This window comes from Colias philodice, chromosome 1, assembly GCF_061535455.1.
Source record: "Colias philodice isolate Cphi_HAF_F1 chromosome 1, ilColPhil1 Martin Lab GWU primary, whole genome shotgun sequence".
Lineage (NCBI taxonomy): Eukaryota > Metazoa > Arthropoda > Insecta > Lepidoptera > Pieridae > Colias > Colias philodice.
This window is the reverse complement of record NC_143086.1, coordinates 5,623,784-5,647,463: the sequence shown is the minus strand read 5'-3', so window position 1 is coordinate 5,647,463 and position 23,680 is coordinate 5,623,784. Positions and strand designations below refer to the sequence as shown.

Sequence of the window (23,680 nt, the reverse complement as noted above, 5' to 3'; positions counted from 1 at the left end):
GACCCGATTCCATCAACAAATTGATTGATTTCCAAAATCTAATAACAAACTGTACGTATGAGTGTAACCATACAAAAAGGCCGTATAAAACGACTGTTCTCATTCAAAATTTGATTCTTGTCGATGGAATTGAGGCCAAACTTACAATTTTACAAACATCTAATACATTTAATAAGTTTCAAAATGTAAGATTAAATCTATTCTCGAATTACCACACTTAACTGAGTCGTTCTGTTATAATGACACAGAATCCAACTCAAGGTCTTAAAATCATCTTAAAATTGTGTCTACTTTGAGAATTCGGCTGCTAATGACACCAAAACATCAAAATAGCTAAAAGATCAAGAAGAAGGCCAGCAAGGATAGTAGGTAATAATAAATGGTTATCCAAATTATTCCTACCCAACCTGTAACGCTGATCTACACCAGGTAAGCAAAGTGTACACTTCCAAATATTTTTATTAATAGGTACTACTTTGTTAATGAGATGGGGTTCTGTTCCATTACCGACATTTCATTCCTATTATACTGTCAATACTCTAATTCAATTTATCTACTTCATTATCAAAATATTACAGTCAATTTCAATTTTTATAAAAAACAACAAAAAAGGTATAGTTTCATCAATTTTTTTGTTGATTTATGAAATTTCATTTCAAATGATAAGCTTTCTTAGTGTCTAAATGTATACCAAAATATTAAAAAAATAATTTGGAAAATCCAAAAGTGCACGCCTCATAATTTTTTTTTAATAAATATTTATTAATTATTATTTTTGTTTATTTAATAACAATTAAACCACATCGAATCAGACCCTGAAAAATGAAAGGGTTCTATTCCTGAGCATACTCAAGCGTAAGAGAAAAAAAAAGACTCGATTAGTAAAGTATTTCGGTCGCTATCGTGTTAACAAGAAAAAGGATCCGCACATACAGACACACGGACGTCCAAGACAGAACTTTTTTAAACTGTTTTTTAACTAGTTTAAATAACAAAAATGACATCAAAAATATCATGAACGTTAAAAATAGTGTTTTTTCTTAATATGTGTGTGTATGTATTATCTTACAAGTGCAATGTATGATACATAAAGACATTTTAAGTTTGTAAAATCAGATGTTTTGCGCGAAGTGACAGTAGTACCCACCTCAACGCTTCGCTTATGAGGCGTGCAAAATTATAATAATTTTGAAAATATTGATATCAATCTCTTTATTCTAACCACTAACCATATTATTATCACTTTCATTTCTTTCACTTTGGATTATCTTTTTTCTTTAAGCGTAACGATTTACTTCGCGGTTCTGGTGTAATGTGGAGTAACCCTGGTGTACGGTCAACGCAAAGGGAATGGCCGCGCTCCCGGATCGGATGGTTGGTGTGCAGCATGGAGACGTATTGCGTGGAGCTCGAGGGGACCTCGCGGTAGCTGGCTGCGTCGCATACTTTGATCACGTCGCTGCGCAATTCTGACGTTGAATCACAAGAACTAGACTCTTCGTCATCCGTTTCTATTATTCTGAAATAACGTAATCTATAGCTTATTATTGTTAATTGTAAATCGATGAGGTATTGATATTCGCTGAGCAAATATACCTAATGTCCAAAATTAAAAAAAAAATCCCAAAATTACCTGGCCTCTATTTTGTTCAGCCGCTGCTTAAGTTTGGCTTGCTCTTGACCAACATCAGCTAATAGTCCTTGTAATCGGTTGTTTAAAAGATCGACAGTGGCTTCCAGTTTGCGAACGTTCTCTTCGATGCTGAGTTGAGTAGTCTTTGCGTTTTCAAAAATAGATTCGTCGAGCAAGCCATCCTATAACAAATATATTTCATACTTAGATATAAATTTTAACAATTTTCATTTGTTTTCAAAACAATTAGCTAAACTGCTATTGTACATTTTTTTAATATTTATAAATAAAAACTAACCTTGCGCAATAGTTGACATCCGCGCTTGGTCAGGGTGGCCCTAGCATCAGGATAATCAGCTAGAGCTTCCCACAGATCCCTTTTGGCCAGACAGAATAGATCGGAATATCCTAAAGCCCGCACATTAGCTGTTCGCCTGTTCCCAGTTCTGTTGCCAGCAATATCAAGGACGCTCACTTCTCCAAACACCGAGCCTGCCCCTAATGTTGCCAAAACAGTCTGACCATCATCGGCTACTACTTGTAACCTCCCGCTCTTCACAATATACATCTCTTTGCCGACGTCTCCCTTCCTGCATATGTAATCTCCGGGACTAAAGACTTGAAGTTTTAATTTGAGAACTAAAGCCTCCAGCAATCCTGGTTCGCAATCTTGAAATATTTGCACTTTACGCAATGTGTCCAAATGCACGCGAATAGCTATTTCAGCTTTCAGTTTATCAGGCAAAGATGACAGAACATGTTCTTCATCCAGTGCACCACTTTCTGCCCACGTATAAGCAAACCACCTGATGACTCTGGCTTCTAGCTCACCGCTCACTTTACGAAACGCCATGTATTGTTTGACTCCATCCATTTTGTTTTGGAATTCCACTCTTGCCACATTCATGTTAGAGATCATGGAGCCGATGTTGCCGACAATCGTAGCGAAAATCAAAACACCAGCCAAAAAATCGAGGACCACAAAAATGTATTCAACGTCAACTTCTGGTTGGGGCGTTTCTCCAATGGTGGTGAGCGTTAAGGTAGACCAATAGAAGCTATAGATATATTGATGAGCTAGAGTTTCATTGCGTGATCCTGTTATATTATAGACCCAATTATCGTTACCGAAACCGATGGCATAACTAATTGCAAAATATAAGCAAGCATTCCAATGGATAAGTACTAATATCGCCATTACGACCTGGAAGGAAACAGAAAATTCTGTAAAACAAAAATAGATTTTAGTAAATTCTTTGACTTAGGTGTAATTTTCAAGGTTACTGTAGTTATATAACCTTGCAAATCCTGAAAGCGTTCGGAAAGCTCGTGGCGGTTTCGGTACGATCAAACCACTCCCACATTCGAGGCAGTCGGAACAGTCGATTGAGTCGTACAATAACAGGGCACGGCAAACGGTCCTGGAACAGCCAATATTGACACTCAGTAATAACTAAGGTAAAGAATGTGTTTGGTTTGAATGTTTCTGTGTTGTCCTATTTTATTGGTGTAAGCTTGTAGTACGCACTCGTGTAGCAATATATCATTAGTTGATAGCGTTTGCATATTGAGTTACGTAGTTTCGGAGCTTAAACGATTTTAGGTGGCGATTTTGCCATCGGATTTTAAATATAGTATGACCTTAGTTCATTTTCTATTATGATAATGAAATGTATTTATTCGTCTGAAGTAAAACTATAGGTATTCTTACCAAACTTTCAATCAACTTTCAATATTGGTTAGTTGCGTATTTATGAGTATGTATGTAAGTGACTTAAAATTGTAATGAAATTAAGAACTTTAGAAAGCATTATTCGAAATAAAATATATAAGCAATTTATCTATATTTTTCGACAAACAAATTGTTTTTAAAATTCGGTATCAAATAATATTTTCCTTCCACGGGCCTTCAAGGCTGACATTGACTTAGTAATTCTGAGTACGTTGGTGTTATATAATAAGAGTTGATATGTTACTAACGAAATCGCAGAGTCCAGGCGACCACCAGTAGTAAGCAATATCGGTTGGAATCAAGGAAATGAAATCATAGGGCCACCAATCTGATTTCATGTAATTGCGGCGTAGCTTCGCAGCATTTTTTACCATAATTCCTTGTTCCAAATAGCCTGAAAATGTATGCATTTGTAAAAGTGCTAAAACTAGGCAAAGGTCTTAAATGAAAGCTGGAAAATATAATTTTAATTAAAGCAATAGAAATACATAGCAATATAAACAAACAATAGAAGTCGTTCGCTTCACTAAAAATATCTGATAAATTAAATGTTCAATTCTGAACAGTAAACATTTTATTGGCATCATATCTCATTTCGCATCTCGACGAATAAAAATTAATGTAAATTCTTTTACAAGGCGGGCGCAAAGCAATAGTGTCCCGAGCAATGCAATATTTACGCGGAAAAAGCAACTAGGCAGGGTCGAATGTTTGCCTACACGTTAGCTAAATTTGATGACGCAAGGCGCGCCCTGGCGTGCGCCCGCGTGTGGGTACCAAATTGTTGATTTGTGATAGTCAAAGCGACTCTCCTTCGCTACGATCCAATGCCTCCACTACGACTTCAAGTGAGATTTACATTCAGAAAAGTTCAAGTTTATGTTTTTCTTTTTTTGCTCACGGTGAATTTTATATAACAACAGTGTAAACGACAGTTTAATAATGATTGCATTGCATACATTTAATTGCTGTTAAATATTCAATTCGCTGCGTTGTACAGTGCACACAAGTAATGTACCATTGCATTGCATTGTCTTTATATATTATTTATTCTTAAAGCTAATAATTATTGATGTGACAAAATACACTTACCTTCGTGCATGTGGACGACGGTGTCAATAAGATAAATAATATCGCAAAGGTAGTCCAGAGCGAACCAGGAAGGAATGGATGACTTATCGAGTTCCCAAAAAACAGCGCGGCCAATAACAAAAACTACGTTGTAGAGGATAGCCAGCGACACCACGGCTAACCACTGAACGAAAAGAAAGAAAGGTTATTGTTGTAGCCTCAAGTAGTTATGCATCTTAAATATCAATCAACTATGACATCCATTCAAAAGCATAGCTTTACATCGCTGAGAGCTTGCAGAGGATATGTAAAAATTTAATTGCAAATAGACTTTACGATGTACGCCAAGCCAGTATTGTTAGTGTTAGTCTGTTAGAGAAGAATAGATAAAGTTTAAAGTATTCGATGGTGACTGTGGGTGAGAGACTGAATTGTTACGGCTACAATAAATAATTGATTTATCAAAATCCCAAAAAAATATATCAGTAAAATTTACTTTATATAATATAATACACATGAAAAATTAGTTTATCACCCGTGGCACTATGAGTAGTGTTTGTATTAGAGCAATCCGATCATCTTCAATGAAAATCTTAATTCTCATATTGTGTCAGTAATGCAATATGGGATATATTTAAAAAATATTATAAAATATTTTTGTTTTGCTCCATTCTACCCATTAGTGCCGTGGGTAATAAACAATTATAATTCATAATTACCATGTAGCAGGTACGCGCAACAAGTTAGACATCAACCTATACAAATAACAATAATTAAATAACATTAGAATATTAAAATGGATATAATAATATTAATTGTCTGTTATATCTAAAAGAAATCCTATGATGTATAAGTGTCGTGCTCGCAAAGATCTACTAGTTAATTAAGGATTAATAAATATTAATTAATTAACTACTCAGATAGCAAGATGGATTACAAATCACTTAAACTCAACTAGCTCTAATCCTAGCGACTTGCAAAAAGATTTCTGCATTTTAGCATTTAATTTGAAACTCTGACAATAGACACTATAAGTATCGAGTTACTAGTTGCAACCCATTTTCTTTGGGATTAAGTTTAATGAAATTGTAGCAGGAATAAGCGATGAATGCAGAAAGCCATTCTATCAGTGTGTTGCAGTATTGTGATTATCAATATGAGGCGAAGGCTTATAGAAGATCAATGATGGAAATTGGGCACACATACATTTTTTTATTCTCTTAAACAAATATAAATTCAAAACTTGTATACGTATATATTTCCCATAATTTTAACATAACATTCGAGTTTATGGGTACCTACATAATATGAAACAGCATCAATAGCGTATTTGCACAGCTTTAGCTGATTAGTATGTTTGTGTAATTAGTGCTTCGTAAATAAATGTTGCATTGTGATGCCTCTTATATTACATCTGGCTCTAAACGTGCTCTTTGTGAATTAGTATTTACAAGTACATCTAGTGTTGAGTTTCAGCTTCAATTGACATTGTTATTCACATTCTGGTTACCTATTTATACTGTATATTTACATGATAGTGAGCAGGGAGGGTAGGGTCGACACCCAGCCTCGCGCCGCAGAGCCAGCGGCAGCCTTCGTCATCTGTTTGATCATCGTTATCATAGAACTCCTGAGCAGCGAATTTATCCAAAAACCAGTCAGTTGGCTTGGAGTGGGGGTTTTTGATCGGGATCCCCAACGCGCGGTAAATGGCGTTCAGCATACGACGCCAGCAGCTGGTACCGGGCGCCATTTTCTTGCGAATCTGCTGCAAGTAGAAACATTAGTAAAAATTGATAGTTTCAGTATAAGCCTTGACACTTATACTAAATATTTGTAGATAAATTATTTCCAACGTTTTCAACTTACGTAGTGGATTAAGTATTAATATAATATTTTTATTAATATACCTACTAAAAAGGTGTTTTCTTCTATTGTTTATCTTAACGTATAAAAATGAATAATGCGTGCGGAGCCTTGCGATCTTTAATGACCCAGGGGGAGTATGAAAATTGCTACACATACATTTTTCATATGAAATCGAGTCGACAACAACCCATATTGACAGAATACTGACGATCAAGCTTCAAGCTGAGTTATAGTCACAAGGCTCGCATTGCACATGTTCAGTGACCAGGAACGATAAAAACCATAAAGCACTTCGGCAGTTATTTTACAGCGTATTCATTGAGCTATTGCATACATCAAAATTTATAAAGAAACCACTTAAATTTTATATGTTTGTCTAGCAACTTTGGTTACTATAATTGTGTTTCATAAGCTATCTATAGAAATAGAAACAAAGATAAAACTTGGCTATAGAAATTTCCATGAAATACTTAATAAGTTCCCATACGAATTAGGGCAAACGATTCCACGTGTCCCCATTGAAAAACACCGAGCGTCAGAATTCATTACAATGATTCGCGGAGTGTTGTTACCTCATAGTTACTACACAGGTTACAACCTAATGGGCTTGTAGAATAGAAATTGGCACGACATTCTTTATGTTAATGGTTGATCTTTACAAAAATTACCTTTATAATATTACTTATAGAGCATATTAGTTAATTTGGCATTTCTTTAGACTAGCATTCATACCTAGAAATATTTTTTAGTCCAAATAAGTTTTTAGCTTGTCATCGTAAGTCTGCGTAATAAAAGGCGAGTGAAACTACACATTTGTAGAGATAAACTACGATAACATGGCGCGCCCCTCCAAATTAGGTACTGTTTCAATGTGTGTAGTGAAATACAAATATTTAAATATTATATTATTATTATTTATAATAATATAATAATTAAATTATTAATTTTATTATTATATTATATTATTTATTATGAATTTCACAAATACTTTCAAACGTTTTGAATTTTGGAGGGGCGCGCCATGTTATCGTAGTTTATCTCTAATAACTAGGATATAAGTTAGCATCGCTGACATAAACCCAGAGCGGTCAAGCCGTTTGCAGACGTTTACGATGACAATAACCGTAGCTATTTAATCATCCGGCAATGAAATAATACATGTATCATATAAGAGCATGTTTCTTATGGGTTTTCGGTAATACGCTATTACGGGCGTCTATATTGCGAGCTAATATTCCTATGAATTGCTATGAAATATATTATGTTAGATAAACGTTGTTTGTGTGCTACTTACCTATATTACAAATGAGACCAAAAAGAGTTTATGATAGATAAGAGATTAAGAGTGATGGATAGTCATAGCGCCCAGTGGCCGACCTGGCAATGTTGGAGACGAAGTATAAAAAGGACAGAACATTATTTAAGTATGAGACGCCAAACGCAGGGCACAATGTCGCGAGACCAAGACACTTTTGGTATCTGAGGCCAAAATCCGCTTTAGATCGTTGCGCCATCGAAGAAAGTAAATCTTCAAGAATATACAGTAAAATAAAGATGTGGCTAAATCAAAAAAATGTATTCTTATTTTAATTGGTAATCAAATCGTTATTAAATCATACATAACTTTTTTATGATTTCAATATCACATTAATAAGTAATACCAATTACATGTCATTAATATCCACTGTCCATATTCCTCACGCAATAAAAACAACTCAGTATAATTTATAAGTAGCTTCTTCGCTTTAAAGGGATAAGGATTATTTTCCTTAATATTTCGTAACAGATTCCTATTGTTACCGAATAGCATTGGAGACATCGTATTATGGTGTTCACGGCGTCGTGTACTATGAATTTAAATCAGGCACAAAATGACTTGGGTCAGTGAAATTACAAAGTTGACATCGATATTCATGCTATTTGCTCGTGATTTGATAACATGGCCAATTCCAATACCTACTCGATCAAATGCAAGAAATTGTAGCTATAGGTACGATTCCAATCATTTTCAAGATGAAAAATCCGATGCATGTTTCGTTTTAAACCAGGATTAATGCTTTTGTATGACCTATTTTACATTCGATGATAATTTTGATTAAACAGCCCTGTTTATTTATCGACTTTATTATTCACTAGCTGTTGCCCGCGACTTCGTCCGCGATTACGTCGTTTTTCGTCATTCGTCGTTTAAAAAAAATACGTGACACTTTATTTTTGAATGTTCTTAATTGTCTCTTATAAAAATTAACTACATTAAAATTGAATACTCTGATAAGAAAATCTTAAAATCGGAGGACATCGAAAATCTGAGGAAAACATGAGTGAATTTGATTTAAATTCTACATTACTTAGTAATTCAAATAATAATCTAAATTAAATGTAGATTAACAGTTTGAGCGCATCATTATATAATATGTACCTAAGTATTAAATAACGTTAGTTTACATAGTAATTTTACTAAAAACACGATAACTTTCTTTCGCGCTCGGTACAACAAACTAAGCATGTTTGTGGTACGTGGCCCGCGTCACTCGACCCCCCGTGAGTTCCCCTCCGTTACTATGCGAAAATACATTCGTCGCCCTACTGTAGGAAAAATTGTAATATGTATTTTAAATTCGAGAAATATTGATTTCTTGTATTCGACTATTCGTTGTAGTCGAATACAAAATATATTTGAAGAAACTTAGGTTGGCCTTCAGGCAAAAGGGATCCTATCAAATTATAAACTTGACCTTGTATCTTAAAAGTAAGCATGAAAGGATCCTCTGATAATTGTTGAGCACCAAAGGATCATTTAAAACGCACTACTATAAGAGCGAATATTGTCTAAGAACTGTTTAGATTGCACATGTTCCTCTAAAAGTAGTGATTTCAAAGGTTCTGGTGTATCTTCAAACGAAAGCCGACTCCTTACTCCTCTTTAAAGCATTACAAAAAGAACATACTACGTTAATATCGCCTATACAGAAGATGATCTGTAATCAATTGTGAGGTTATAAGCAAACCCACTTTTATATTTGTCGGACCACACCACCGAACTCGTAGATTGATCTTCTATGTTTACCTCTAAGTCATTAAGACTGTCGAAATCTGTCTACAGTAAGACGGGCCTCTCGCTATTCGTCCGTTTCAAGAGACCAAAATATAGTTTTAATTCTTAATCTTTCATTAAACAAACTTATTAATCGTACTTGTCTCAAATAATGGTAATATTCGCGTCCCTACTCTAGTCATTGCTTATGCTCATGTTCATCTTCAAGAGATCGAATAATATTATGCTGCACCCTATCATTTGTCAAACGGTCTTCATATTGAGTAAAAGTTTCAGATTATCGAGATAAAATATGCCATTTGCGATCAGCTGTGAGACGTTATACCCTCTCAGTGAAGGTTTCGGTTTCACAGGATAGTACATGCCGTTCGCGGTCAGCTGTGAGCCGCAATTCTCGTTGTGAAGCGGTTTCAGGTTCTCGGCATAACACATGTTGTTTTCGGTCAATAGTAAGCCTCTTACCTCTAACGATCCTTGAGAACTCTTATTTCTCATTTTCTTAGCTTTGCTCGAATTTCGATATAAAGATTTTTTAGGTGGCACTGATGCGAGTGAATAAAAATTAAGTTAAAACGGACTGAGAGTGTTATAATCATCAATCATCATCATCATCAATACATATAATAAAATTGTGGAAAAGCGATGTCTGTACAATGAAAATATGTAGAAAAAAATTAGCAGGTGTTATTATTAAATCGATCTTGAACCCAAAACTGTAGTTAAAAAATTTTTTGTCTGTTTGTCTGTATGTTTGTGCACGCTAATCTCAGAAACGGCTTATCCGATTTAGATGCGATTTTCACTAATGTATTGTGGTAATCTTCATTTAACATTTAGTGTTTAGTTCATGTCAATCGGTTCATAAATAAAAAAGTTATGACAATTTATAAGTAATCACGGCGAACATTTGCTAAGGCATTCTATTGTACACTGTACAGTGTACGATAAAACGCAATTTATCTGTTATACGCTACAGTTATTCCTTTACATGTCCAGATGATCATATCAAAATTCCCCAAGGGTTTGGGGGTAAGCTGAGGTAGTAGGGGGGGGGGGGGGGGGTCAAATTAACATTATGGTTACTTCTAATAGGTAAATTTTCCACATAAAATGTCCTTTAAATTATGTCGTATTATATTTTTAACCCCCGACGCAAAAAGACGGGTGTTATGTGTTTGACTGCTATGTATTTATGTGTGTGTGTGTGTGTCTGTCTATGGCACCGTAGCTGGCTAACAGGTAAACCGAATTAGATGCGGCTTTTTTTTTGTTAGGCAGCATATTTTCCGACGCTGGTTCTTAGATAAATTGTATCAAAATCGGTTCATCCACTTATTATACCTACATAGGGGTAAAAGTGGGAATGAAAAAAATGATATAATAATTTATTTTTAAAGATCGTCGGGAAGTTTATGAAATTATTTATTCCTTTTTCTATACACTTTTCTTCGTCTAAACGGTTTAGTTACGTGCTCCCTCTCTCTCTCTTCAGCCTTTAGTTACGTGCGTGAGACAGGAAACATCTAATTTGGATTTGTTCCTGGATTTGATAAAAATTGAGTATCGATTAAGCTGATCAGTGGCTACACCATACATTATTAAAAACATCCATTTAAGAAAGGAAGGAAATAGAATTTGCTCCTCTCCCCCCCTGGTTCCTAAAAAATAATATGACATAATTTAAAAGAAATTTTACGTAGAATTAGTTAGGCATTTCTTTTTTGATTTTCGATATTATATACTAATCATAATTTTTAATTACAATATTATGTAGTAACTATTTGGTATAGGTTAGGCATTTCATTTCTTGATTTTCTTTAATAAGTTGGTTGGTACGTAAGTTTTTTAGCTCAGTTTAGTAAGGAATTTTAATAACAATTCTTTTAATTATTTATGGTAGTACGTATTTACTCAATAATTGTATGTTAAGTAGTAATTCAGCATGGGCGTAGCCACGGTGGGGCTGGGTGGGGCGCTTACCCTGGCTTTGGTCTGGTAGGTACCAATTGTGAAGGGGAGTGGGCGTGGGCGTTGGCGTGGGCCTGGGAGTGGGCGTGGGAGTGGAAGCATGAAAATAAAAACAATTATTGTTGCCCCACCCTGAGCCCATGGTCATAGGTCCCATAGTCACTATTCCACGCGGACGAAGTCGCGGGCACAGCTAGTAGACAAATATAATCAGAAAGCTTTGAACTCCTACTCAAACTTTGGCGTCAGTGTCGATCCCTAATCACCTCGTGATAGTTATTTAGGAAATATATTTCATGTACAGAATTGACCTCTACAGATTTAATATAAGTATATAAGTATACATATAATTAGATTCCAATTTCCATGTAACGTTAAATTCGACTATACAATAACTAACAGACAACGCAGGTTACTCTCGTTTCCGTAAGTTGAGGCGGCTACATATTCGGTCCTCATAACTTCACTTTTTGTGAACGAAACGACAGCGCGGTTTAATTCGATGCCAACACCATCAAAAAAAAGGAAATATTTTTAATTGTGAAAAAATATTATGATTTACACTATTAATACTATTTTAACATTAACACAAAATATAAGACTGTGAGTGTGTAAAAATAAATCCAGCTAGTTTCACATCAAACTTATGTTTTTAATTAGGTATACGACATGAAAATATTATATTAATTACCAAGCAATAATCATACAGGTAAATACTGAACAAAAGTATTAACAGTCAAAGTATATTTTTACTTACAACATGTAAATGATGAAGGAATAATAATTATCAACGAACTAACCTTTTTGTATTATAAAGAATAGATAAAATTCGAATGCTGGTTCGAGTAAAACACGAAGATTTTTAAAAATGTAACCAATGAACACAATCAATATTAGATTAACTGAAATGGTGTCTAGTTTGACTTAAAATAATAAACATCTACCCTCACTTTTAAAAATGTAGTATATTCACACGAATTATAAGCGCACCTTATAGGGAAGGGAAGATATGGGTTAAAGAGTTAAATAAATAAATAACATAATTATATTTAAATTATTAATTTTTAACATTGTGTTCAGTAGTGTTAACATGTAAATTGATTTGATTTTTACGAAATCTCATAGATGGCGCTGTTTCAAATTTGTATACTAATAAATTCATTAAACTGATTCTCTGCCCAAATTACGTAAATGACATAGTTTTTATTGTGTAAAGCTAGATAATAGCATGGCTTGCCCGAAACCAACATTTAAACATGAGTCTTTAGATTGTACGCTGTCGTAATACACGGAATACGTAAGAAAAAAAAAGGTTCACAGCTCCTCCCCCGGAGGTGATAGCATGATAATATGTTTAAAAAAGCCTCACCCGACCTGTTAGTAATATTCATGCAAAATTTGAAGTCAATCTATGCAGTACTTTTCGAGATTAGCCTGGACAAACATACAGACAAACAGACAAACAGACAAACAGACAAACAGACAAACAGACAAACAGACAAACAGACAAAAATTCTAAAAACTATGTTTTTGGCTTCTATATCGATTATAGATCATGGATTATGTATTCTTTTAAAAAAATATTCAATGTACAGTTTTGACTTTCCTACGATTTTATTATATGTATAGATAAAGTTATTTAATAACCTCAGCAATGTACATTTCGTAATTAAATTACGTAACATGATATTAATAATTTTATATCTACACTCTACAGACAACTAAGTTTGGAAACAACAAAATATTAATAAAAATGTTGTTTAAAGTATTTGAAAGGTACACAGAAAAATTTCTATCTATAAAATAATTTCCTCTTTGTGTTGATAGTATAAAATGAATTGTAAAGATGCAACGTGTGCAGCAAAAAGATATCAGTTTCCGATTCTAAAGGGAAACGGCAGCTTTTAATTATTTGTTTCCTAGTAACTAGTTTCTCTATGTTAATAAATATATTTCTCTCAATAACGACGTTTTATACTAATGGAGCCTGCGCCTTTAGTTGTTTGTAAACAGTCGACGACTTCGAATAAACACACTCAGTTGCAAACAATCCACTAGAATAGGTGATTCATTGAAATTACTTCTAATAATTAGCTACAAATAAAGAGTCGGTAAGGGTTTCTAGTTTCCTATGAAAAATGTTAGAAGGCATCGCCTTTGGCCAATGAGACTCTCTTTGAGTGCAATGCTTCTTGGTGCAATGTCGTTATTGTTCGAATGTTTCTAGAACTTTCCATAATGACAATCGATTCCATTGCAATTATCCCGTTACCACGTTTCCAATTATTTCTATTTATCCTTTGTTGACAAATCGAAAGGTGGAGAGAAAATTGAAATTTTAATATAGGTACTTATTAAATTTTCTATCTTTGTGTACCGACCACTATTTATAAAAAATCATGGTTTTCCTATAACTTGATTCATTTGTTATAGGAGTAAATCAAATTATGGTAACATAGAGAATTACATTAAGGGGATAATATTATGTAACATCAAACATGTTTAATTATATTAATGGCAGTGACCTTATGGCGTAGACGTCCAGAGGAAATTCTCAATTTCCATTGCTATATTTGGACGAGCCTACAAGAAATGGCCATAAAATAACTACGTATACTGAACACATATAACACAAGGAACGTGAGTATGTTAAAAATTCGACAGCTAATAACAATGAAAAAGGAAAACATTGGACACTACGTATTTTCCTATTGAATGTTCAAGAGCGAAATATATTCGAAAATCGGCTTAACTTTACCACACACAATCCAATTGCCGACAGACATCTCAGTTTCAATTCAGAACTAGAATAATATTCTACAGAGAACCTGTAGTAATATTGTAAAAGCAGATAGATTTTTTTCTGTTTGTAATGGATAAACTTAAGAACTAATGAGCTAACTTCATATTTTTTTATCCCGATTAAACTCAAGCGAAGTTAGGGTGAGCGACTAGTCTTTGATAATACTGCTTACCTCTGACCCTGCATTTATAAGGCAGCGATAGCGATAGCCTGAGGCTCATATCTCATAACAATATAAATTGCATTTTTGTCGTTAAACAAATTCTAATTAAGATATCCTAAGACTCCCCTTTTTATCACTTTACTGTAACATTTATAAGTCAAGTCTTCCACAATTTATTATCAGTGTGTGTCTAATAAATACGTAATAAAAATTCATACACACACAGTAATGACATCAGAACAGTGCATGGAGGGTTTTATTAGTTATGACAAAGTATTTAACGATTGGAAATACGTTTAATGTTTAAAAAGTGTCTCATTAGCCGGCGACTACGGAGCGCGTGTGAGTGCTAATTAACAAGCGTAAACATTTCGTGAGTTAAATTGCGTCATTTGTAAAAATTATAAAATCTACAACGATACAAAATGTCTCTGATGATTAAAAAAAGAGAACTGGCCATGTACAAGATTAAAAAAAAGAAAAAGGACATGCGCCTCGGATTGGTCGTGATTTGATAGAATTTGAATTGAGAACCTCCGCCGGACTTCGGTGAAGAACTTTAATTAACGAACATGAGTTACTTTATGAATTGCGCTATTTTAACATAATATGAAGTATGGAATATTCATATTTGTGGATAAAAATAAGCGTAAAAACCGGTACTGTTTGTAGGCACACTTCCGCTTTTCCGTTGAGGCTAGTTCCGATTGCTGCGCTAGTTAAACTTTTAAACTATTTTATCGACACTATTTGTCCATAGAAAAAATGATTATTTTATATTAACAAAAGTAGCTAGTTTGTAGTTGTTTTTGTATGAGGCTGTGTTGCTCATATGAACAGTTCATACTGTACATAATGTAGACAAGTACCTATAAAAATTAAAAAATAAACGAAAATTCACGTATCAATATTTTCCTTTCTAAATATTCGTTAATTAAAATAAAACACGTTTTTCATTTAAATTAAAGCTGTCGAAAATTAAAAAAGGTCATATTTATATAAAACGAAATGTATTCTACTGAAAAATACTTATTAGAATGTTTAGGAAATTACGTTTTAAACCAAGTAGGTAATGATTAGAATAATCAGTTTAATTCCTGCTTTTTCTTGAAAATAGATCGTAATGCAAGCTCTTGAAGAGCGATGAATGGCTAACACGAATAGTCATTTGTTGTGTCATTAAAAGGCACAATAATTAACCTCTCGCCTGTGCCTGTAGCAAGGAACTTATATATTGATTCTACGAACGCATTTGGCCGTCGCAAATTTGATTATGATTAATTACTTGGGATTAACAGCACAACTCGTGTTACAGCGTAATTATCTGTTCGTTTTGGTGCGTGCCATAAAAAGAGGATTTCTTTTTTCAATGGAAAGATAATCAATTTATATGTAAAAAATCCATGTTTCAATGAATAGACATAGAGAATAACTGGAAAAGGATTCAAGGATGGAACGACGCCAAACTAACATTGAATATATTCATTTCACACGTCTTATCTTTTACGTAGATTTCGTAAAAGACACATGAAACTAATATTTGTCGACTCACCGTTATTAACACCTATTTTAAACCAAATAACAAATGCAACTTACCCCTTCCGTTCCGCTACCTAGACGAATTTTATGAATTGTAAAAACAGGGCTCATATTTCAACCGCAGACGAAAACGCAACGTTTTATTTCACTGTCTCTATTTCATTTACCCTCCACATGTACACCGCATACGAGTCCTCAAAAGAAATGAAGTCAGTAAGACTCGTCGACAAATAGTACAGATCAGTATCAAAGTAATTGTTAGAAGGCTGGGTCACGATACCGCTCCGCCACGAACTTCAATTAAAGGAATTTAGTTAACACAAGTAATAGCTCGCACGAGTCTGATGAGACTCAATTAATTAAGAGATCGATATCACGGAATACGCTCAGGGACTGCACGAGTCCAGGGCTTCGCCCGCCTCCGCGGTTGAAAAGTGAATGATCGTCAAGACCACGCTTAATGTGGAGGCGATTCGCGTTCAAGGCACTCATCGAAACAATGGCCCATGAACGTTACCGACTTCCCCGTGTCACGTATACGCCTTGGCTTCCGTTGTAAACCGTGATTGCTCTGCGGTTGTAATAGGCCTTATTGCCCCTTTTAAACCAATGCATTAGGCTGATCAAGATGTTACAACTTTGACAGTGGCCTGACAATTTTATTCAGTCGCTTTCAGTTGCGTGCGCGTTATATAATTTAATCGTTTAATTGTTAAGGAGTTTTAAACGTTGAAGAGTATTAATGCATTTGAAGTTAATAAGACTCATCAGGAATACTACATTTCTAAGCATATTTAATAGGATTCGTCTTAAATCGAAGATTTTAATGTCCAAGTTTCTTAGAACTGAAGTCGATTGATCAGACTCAACTCCGGATGTTTCGTGCAGTGGCAGCTTTAGCGAGGTAGTTTGTCTCTTACTAATTATTATCCTTTGAAATCCACAGAAACTGTTCAAGTTATCTAAAATTCTTGATCTAACTACACAGTGACGTATATTGAGCTTATAAAGTAGAGATTTGAGAAGTAAGTAACAGATGGATACTTTTAGACAGTAGATACAATAAAGGATAAGGATAAGGATAAGGATAATAAGTGATTTATTTTTGTTAATTACAATTTTACTAGTGATGTCACATATTCGATTGGTATTCGTTATAAAATATTATTATTAAAGTGTAATTTGCCTAGAGTTCTAGACTATAATATTAATTTGAAAATTATAAAATGTGAAATAATAATGAAGGAAGCCGCCGTAGCTGACGTTAAAGTTCCTTTAGGTTTCCAAAGGACAAAAATCTCTTACTTACCTCTTTATTCTTCAAACTTTCTCTGCCATCTGCCTGTCTTATAAAAATAAAAATAATATACTACATATTAACGCAACTCGTTCGCTACAAAAATCGGCTTCCCCTCTGTGAAGATAAAACAAATAGGTATTTAGAGGAAAAGGCATAAGAAAAATTCTCCAAATTTCACGTCGATGTCTATTGGCTAAAAAAAATAAAAAAGCTGGCATAAAAAGGCGCTGTAGATTTTGTTTACGCTTCTGCAATTTAAAATTCTCTATTCTCACAGAATAAATTTATGTCGTATGGAAGAGTCCTTGATCAATATTTGTAAATTTAAGATGTGCCTATTCTCAAACTCTAAACATAATAAAATTATTTTTGTCCTTTTTTGATGTTTATGTACAAATTTTATTACAACACTTCCCTGTTTGGATTTAATATCGTTTTCCGCGCGTCATAAGAGGGAAAAATTGTCAGTTCAAGGACGGTTATCACCTCGAGTCTTGTAAACTTTGCAATGAAAACAAAATTAAATCCTTTGAAGTTAATGTAAACGGAACCAAATAAGTAATATAACATTAGAATTTAGATGTATCCACTCCAAGTTAAAAGGAAATCCTGATGCAGATACCTGTAATATTCTGTATCCATTGCATTGAATAAGTTTGTCCCCAAAGAGGATTGAACCGGCATTTTCCGATTGCAACATCAAAGCCCAATCTTTGAAAGCGGCACAAATATAATGGAGATATTAAACAAATTGTGAGTACGGTCTATAAAATGGTGTTTAAATAGTTTTCAATGTGAAGAAAATATATTGAAGAAGTCTTAAAAACTCAGTTCTTAAGTTTTTGTTGTCGAAGTAAACTGAAACTCGCTTTGAAAGTTGCGCGAAAGTTGAAGTATTTTTGAACTCGACTCCTACCTCGAGCGTCGGGTAGACGCCCTCCTCCAGGCGCACGTCCGCGCGGGGCCGAGTCACGCGCAGCGGGCTGGTCGGCAGGCTCAGCGACTTCTTGGGCGCGTACTTGCTGGGCTTCTGCTCCTGCATGCGCGGCCCGGTGGTCGACGGGCCCGGGTACGGCCCCGTGTACCTGCCAGACGAACTCGGAAGCATAAACACTTTGCCCTCTCGACGTCTAAACGAGTACAATGAAAAAGAAAAAGTAATTAATAGCATGCCTGTTTACGCATTCCCATTCGCTCCCGTGCTCCGACTCGGGTCCAATCGCTATGGAAAATAAAAGTAACTATGAATACCACATTAAATAGCGAACTACGAGCAAAGGTTACTATACGAACTACGGAAAGAAAAAAAAATAGATCATAATTTTATAGGATCAAAGGTTCTACGACGTGCAAACAATCTGCAAGTTACGAAACATTTGTTGCTCTAAAGCTCTATGCGACAAGCATTCCAGTTACAGTTACAAGTCTACTCAAATAAAGCAGAAATCATAAAAGGAAAACAATCAGCTTTAAAATAAAGTTGGTGTCAAAGGTTTCCAACGACGTGCATACAATCTACACGAGATGCACAAAACTTTCTTTGTTGTTTTGTTGCGACTTTAAAGAACTTATTTTGTGATGAATGTTTCCTTTTCATATTCAGGCTCGATTATAACGCTCTTTGAAACGCTTTTCAACGTGGGCTGAGTTAACCTGTATAATATAATAAATGCATACGTCAATTAAAATGTGAATTGAGTGGTGACGTACCTATGTATCTTGCACGTAGTATCATTGACGATGTCGTCAGTGGTGCGCCTGGGCCGGTCTGGCAGGTGCGGGTCCCCGCAGGACGCTGCCACTATATACGACCACATATTCACCAGGGCTTTATGCCCGGCTTCGACTGGTCTACAAAAAAAAAATGATAATAGAGAGCTCCTGCTAATAATATTATGCGTGGCTGTTTTAATTTTGTGCTGCATTCGCCAAACCGACAGAATAATCATTGGAATAATCTACAAAAATACATCCAATAAGCTTATGCATCCTCTCAGGGGTATAAATCGTGATTAACGTTACATATTGCTATAGATTACGGCTGTCTGTAAGATATTTATTCCAATGGGACTTTTAAACCGAGGTATTTTTCTTTGAAGAAATATCGAGTCGATGCAAATAGATCAGAAAAGTTATTACACATTAATTATTCGAATTATTGATCATTATGATCAATTCGCTAACCCACTTGTTATTGAAGAGAGAAAAAGGGTTATTATATATTTATAAATTAAGGTATTCATTCATGAGTACCTATACTGAAGGGGATGTATGATGTTGTAATTGATAAAATATAATGTTATTTATTTTATTTATTTCTGTACGAGCTTAATAAAATTGATGTAAAGGAAAGAGGTTTGAGGTAAGAAGCCACAAAAGTTATAACAATTGTAAGGCCTATGATTTAATTTGTAACGAATTGACTTAGAAGCGTAGGAATATAAAAATGCATTTACTAGAAACATGGTTCTTGTGTCTTCGCAGGCCTTAGATTGAATTGGGAAATAGAAAATGCTTGCCGGAATCGCCTGGAAAATTGGAAATAGCTTTCCTTGGCGTTACATTTTACAAAGTTAAATTGACTGTAGGTAAATGTAAAGAGCGGGGTCCATGCGGGGTCCTTAGCTTGCGAAGGGGACATATTTCTGCAAGTTTTCTTTATTGTAGTTCTCACCCGCCGGCCATCCCTTTGTAGTTGTTGTAGTTTTTTTAATTTTTCACCTAAATTTTGAGGTTATGTGAAAAAATTGTTAATACAAAGGTTGTAGATCCTTTTATTACCTACAACTTTGCGATTGAACTTTTTTCCGTAGGACTTGTAGTTTTGTCGGAAATCGAGAGATACCAATTTTTTCTCTTAACCGTAATTTATTTTTCCTTACATTTTTATCATATTATCCTACATTTCGAATGGGTTTCATCCTACTGCGATTTTTTTGCACTTTTTATTATTTTTAAAGGGATCTACCCCAGTGTAAAAAGAATTTTGCCATATTCAATATTCAGGCCAATGGTCGGCTTCATCAATTTTCAGTTTGCGTTTGGAATATAAGCCTCTATTATTTCGGTGACTTCTCGTGAACCAATAGTGACGACAATTTTATAAAAAAAATAAACAATAACTTAATATTTTTTACAATACGAAAGAAGTGAAAGGAGCCTTCGCATTGATAGACATATTATAATATAGAGACGTTGGTGCTAGATCAAGATTTTAGTCCACCATTTTATACAGGTAAAACATTCTGCTGCGCAAAATACGCCAACCACCGAATGAATGGTCAGAAAGGATCAATTAAAACGGCATTAACGCAATTAAGTAAAACCTTTATAATATAAAATGCACTTAATTAGTTGGTAAAAGTCCATTCCCGAAAATTTCGTGTAATGGAAAATGGTTTACCATCAGCTTGTCGTGTTGATAGGTGCCATGAAAACTAATATGTGTATTGTGTGGGCATAAAATGATGAAAGTTTTAAAAGCCTCCGTTCAACAAATTTATTCCATGTTTTCAGTATTGACGCCATAAACAATATCCAAGTAAGAACGCTTTGTACTTCGGTGTCTAAAGTTTCGGGGCTGCTCCGTGGCGTAGGAAATATTCCTCGCTTGTTGAATATAGTGTAATAATATAGTGTATTGTGTGTTTACTACAATGCACTAGGCTTTACAAACTACGCCATGGAAATTCATTTGTTTGTTTGAACAATGTTTTAAAAAATAGTGCTAACTTTTTTTTTTGTGAACGATTTTTAAATTTTTGATAAAAATATTTGCCTGCCCCATTGACTAAGGCGTTGAAGAGAAATTAAATAATTATTTAAAATTAGAAAAGAAGTCTGGTTAAAAATTTGTAGAAGTTATAATAATTAAGAATTATCTTATATTCATATTATAAATCATATTATTGAGATACGAAATGAAATTTTTTGAAATATAAAGCCGAGACTTCCTCTTTAAGAAATATAAATTCGCATATTATATAAATCAGCTCATACAATTCCTAGAAATGGATACTAAAATGGTTGCTTGACGGTTAAATAAAAGGAAAGTATGCACGTTTGAAGAAGGACATCTTTCTAAGGCAAGTGAACAAGATGACAAGAGTGCTTTGCTTACCTCTTCATCATCACTACATAGTATAAAACAAAGTCGCTTTCTCTGTCCCTATTTCCCTATGTCCCTATGTCCCTTTGTACGCTTAAATCTTTGAAACTACGCAACGGATTTTGATGTGGTTTTTTTTAATAGATAGAGTGATTCAAGAGGAAGGTTTATATGTATAATAACATCCATTAAATAGTGGAGAAGTACTGTTATTTATAAGGTTTCTAATGTGATGTCGTCAAAAATTACATTTTTTCCGCTTACATTGCAAACGCAGGCTGAACCCTACGAGTTTTATCAAAATAATGTACTAAGTATTATGCACATTGAAAAGGTCTACAGAAAAGTCCGCGATGGCATATGTCTATCTCTTATGGATAACCCACAATAACTTTTTTTTGTCATTTACTTTTTACGACAAATAATGGCTAATTTTCGAAGCGATTTTAACCAATACAGCATTAATCCTTAACCAATTAAATACCTTGAATACATTGTTCATTTAATATTGATCTATATGGCCCTTTACACCGTATGATGTAAGTGAATATTTTCGAAGATATTACAGATTTAAAAATTGCGAGACGTAGCGTTTGCGGCGGTACCGGCCGGCCGCCCGGCTATATATTTTATCTTAGATCATTATACCCGTTCGAAGCCGGAGCGGGCCCCTACCTATGTTTTTATATACAACGTTCACAGTTTTTCTGTAGTGTATTTAGTATCAGCATTGCACCCGTGCGAAGCCGGGGCGGGTCGCTAGTAGGTAATAAAATGGCTTGCATCCGAGCAGTGGTTTATAGGTAAAGGTCTCCACTAATAAATTGAACTGAAGTTCAAGGAATCGAAACACAGCGACCGAGAACGTCATATACTACAATTTGTTTAAAATCCAAACGGGAGGATTATGACGTCATCAAATCCATATAATGGTATCTAATGAAAATTATAGCGAAAATAGTTGCCAATTGTAGCCGGCATTGACCAATGTGGTGACCCCAGTCTGCAGTGGCAATGTTAATTGGATGTCGAAAATACTATTTTTACCTCGTGGCTTATGTGGTATCTACCCACGTCTATGCCAAAAATATAAATACATACATTTGTCAATGTCTGCCCAAAAGGCCGCATTAAAAGGAAATTACTTAAATCATTTACTGCTACTGCCTTTTTGTAAATATAATAATTAAGTAATAGGAATTTTTCTACATAAACGTATTTCTAAGAGTGAGTATTTAAATCCAAGTGGAGACAAATACAATAAATTTAATAAAAACGTAAAACTCCGTAATAAACTTAATAAGAATTAAACTGAAACGACTTTCATTAATTTATTAAGTAAGATTTATGTTTAAAGATTAGAATTAAAGTTGTCCGCCCGGTCAATCAATAGCTGAAACACAAATTGTGCCATATACCAGCTATATTTATGTTGCTTGAAAATAGAAATATGTAATTAAAAACAAGTACCAAAAAGCCTACAAATACTTCGGGGATGTACAAAAATCGTTCCGCGTCTATATAATGACGTCACAATTTTATTGGACGAAGGTCAAGGGAACAGTAATAGGGACATAATTTCATAAATCTGCTACAAAAATTAGATCACAAGTCGAACACACGTGACATACATTAATATTCCACTCTCGTCCATTGAAATTATGAGGGCTTTGTAAGGACTGTCGTATTGATTATCGCGTAAACAGTCGTTTTAGTGAGCTGCATTTTATGGGAGTGCCACTATTCAATGCTACTATCGAAGATGTACAGCAAAATGCTTGTAATTGTGCCATTACTTTGCCTTCAAGTTAATTTATTTGACATGTTTCAATTCATATTTCTGTAAAGCTTGTTGGTCTATAAGAATGGTAAGAAAGTGTTTGATTTGTCGTAATGTTCTGCATGGAAAAATTCTTTTGTGTAAATTACACGTGTCAGCGCAACAAATGTAAGCCACTTGAGCACCGTGCGACTCCTGACGATTACACTTGAATGTGTTGCATTCACGTCGCATTTGCAATGAATAGAATGACATTTATTACATTCCCTCTACATGCTCTATATACTTTTTTACTAACTATTAATAAAATTATAAATAGATGGAAACTTCCATTCAGGAAATCTATATGTAACTCTATAGCAGTATATAATATAGTTCCTTGTTATTGTAAGGGATCAAGTGAGCACAGAAGGCCATGCTGTCAAACATGTCAACCAGCTTACAGCCGTATTCATGAATAATAGTGTGACGGCGCGGACGCATCATGTCGCTTTGAATTAAGCGACCTCGTTCGCCTGTAAGATCATGGTAATGTCTTGTGAATATGTGCGTCTTATATTTGGTAAGTATTTTCGTAAACAACTTGAAATACCTATTTAAATTATATTTTCATTTTGTATTTGTGTCGCAAAATTGTATGCTATATTTTTACTCATTTG

The 23,680-nt window shown here is 34.5% G+C and overlaps 1 protein-coding gene across 1 annotated transcript; it reads right to left on the bottom strand.

The window, feature by feature from the left end:
* Positions 1–1,216: 1,216 nt before the first annotated feature.
* LOC149491124 (cyclic nucleotide-gated cation channel subunit A-like) lies at positions 1,217–16,216 on the bottom strand. The gene is made up of 8 exons (XM_089698996.1): positions 15,891–16,216; positions 5,968–6,201; positions 4,458–4,620; positions 3,614–3,759; positions 2,932–3,054; positions 1,932–2,837; positions 1,634–1,815; positions 1,217–1,519 (listed from the first exon to the last, which is right to left on the bottom strand). Exons 1-8 carry the CDS (start codon positions 15,942–15,944, stop codon positions 1,255–1,257), a joined length of 2,073 nt encoding a protein of 690 aa, XP_089555122.1. The 5' UTR covers positions 15,945–16,216; the 3' UTR covers positions 1,217–1,254.
* Positions 16,217–23,680: the final 7,464 nt, after the last annotated feature.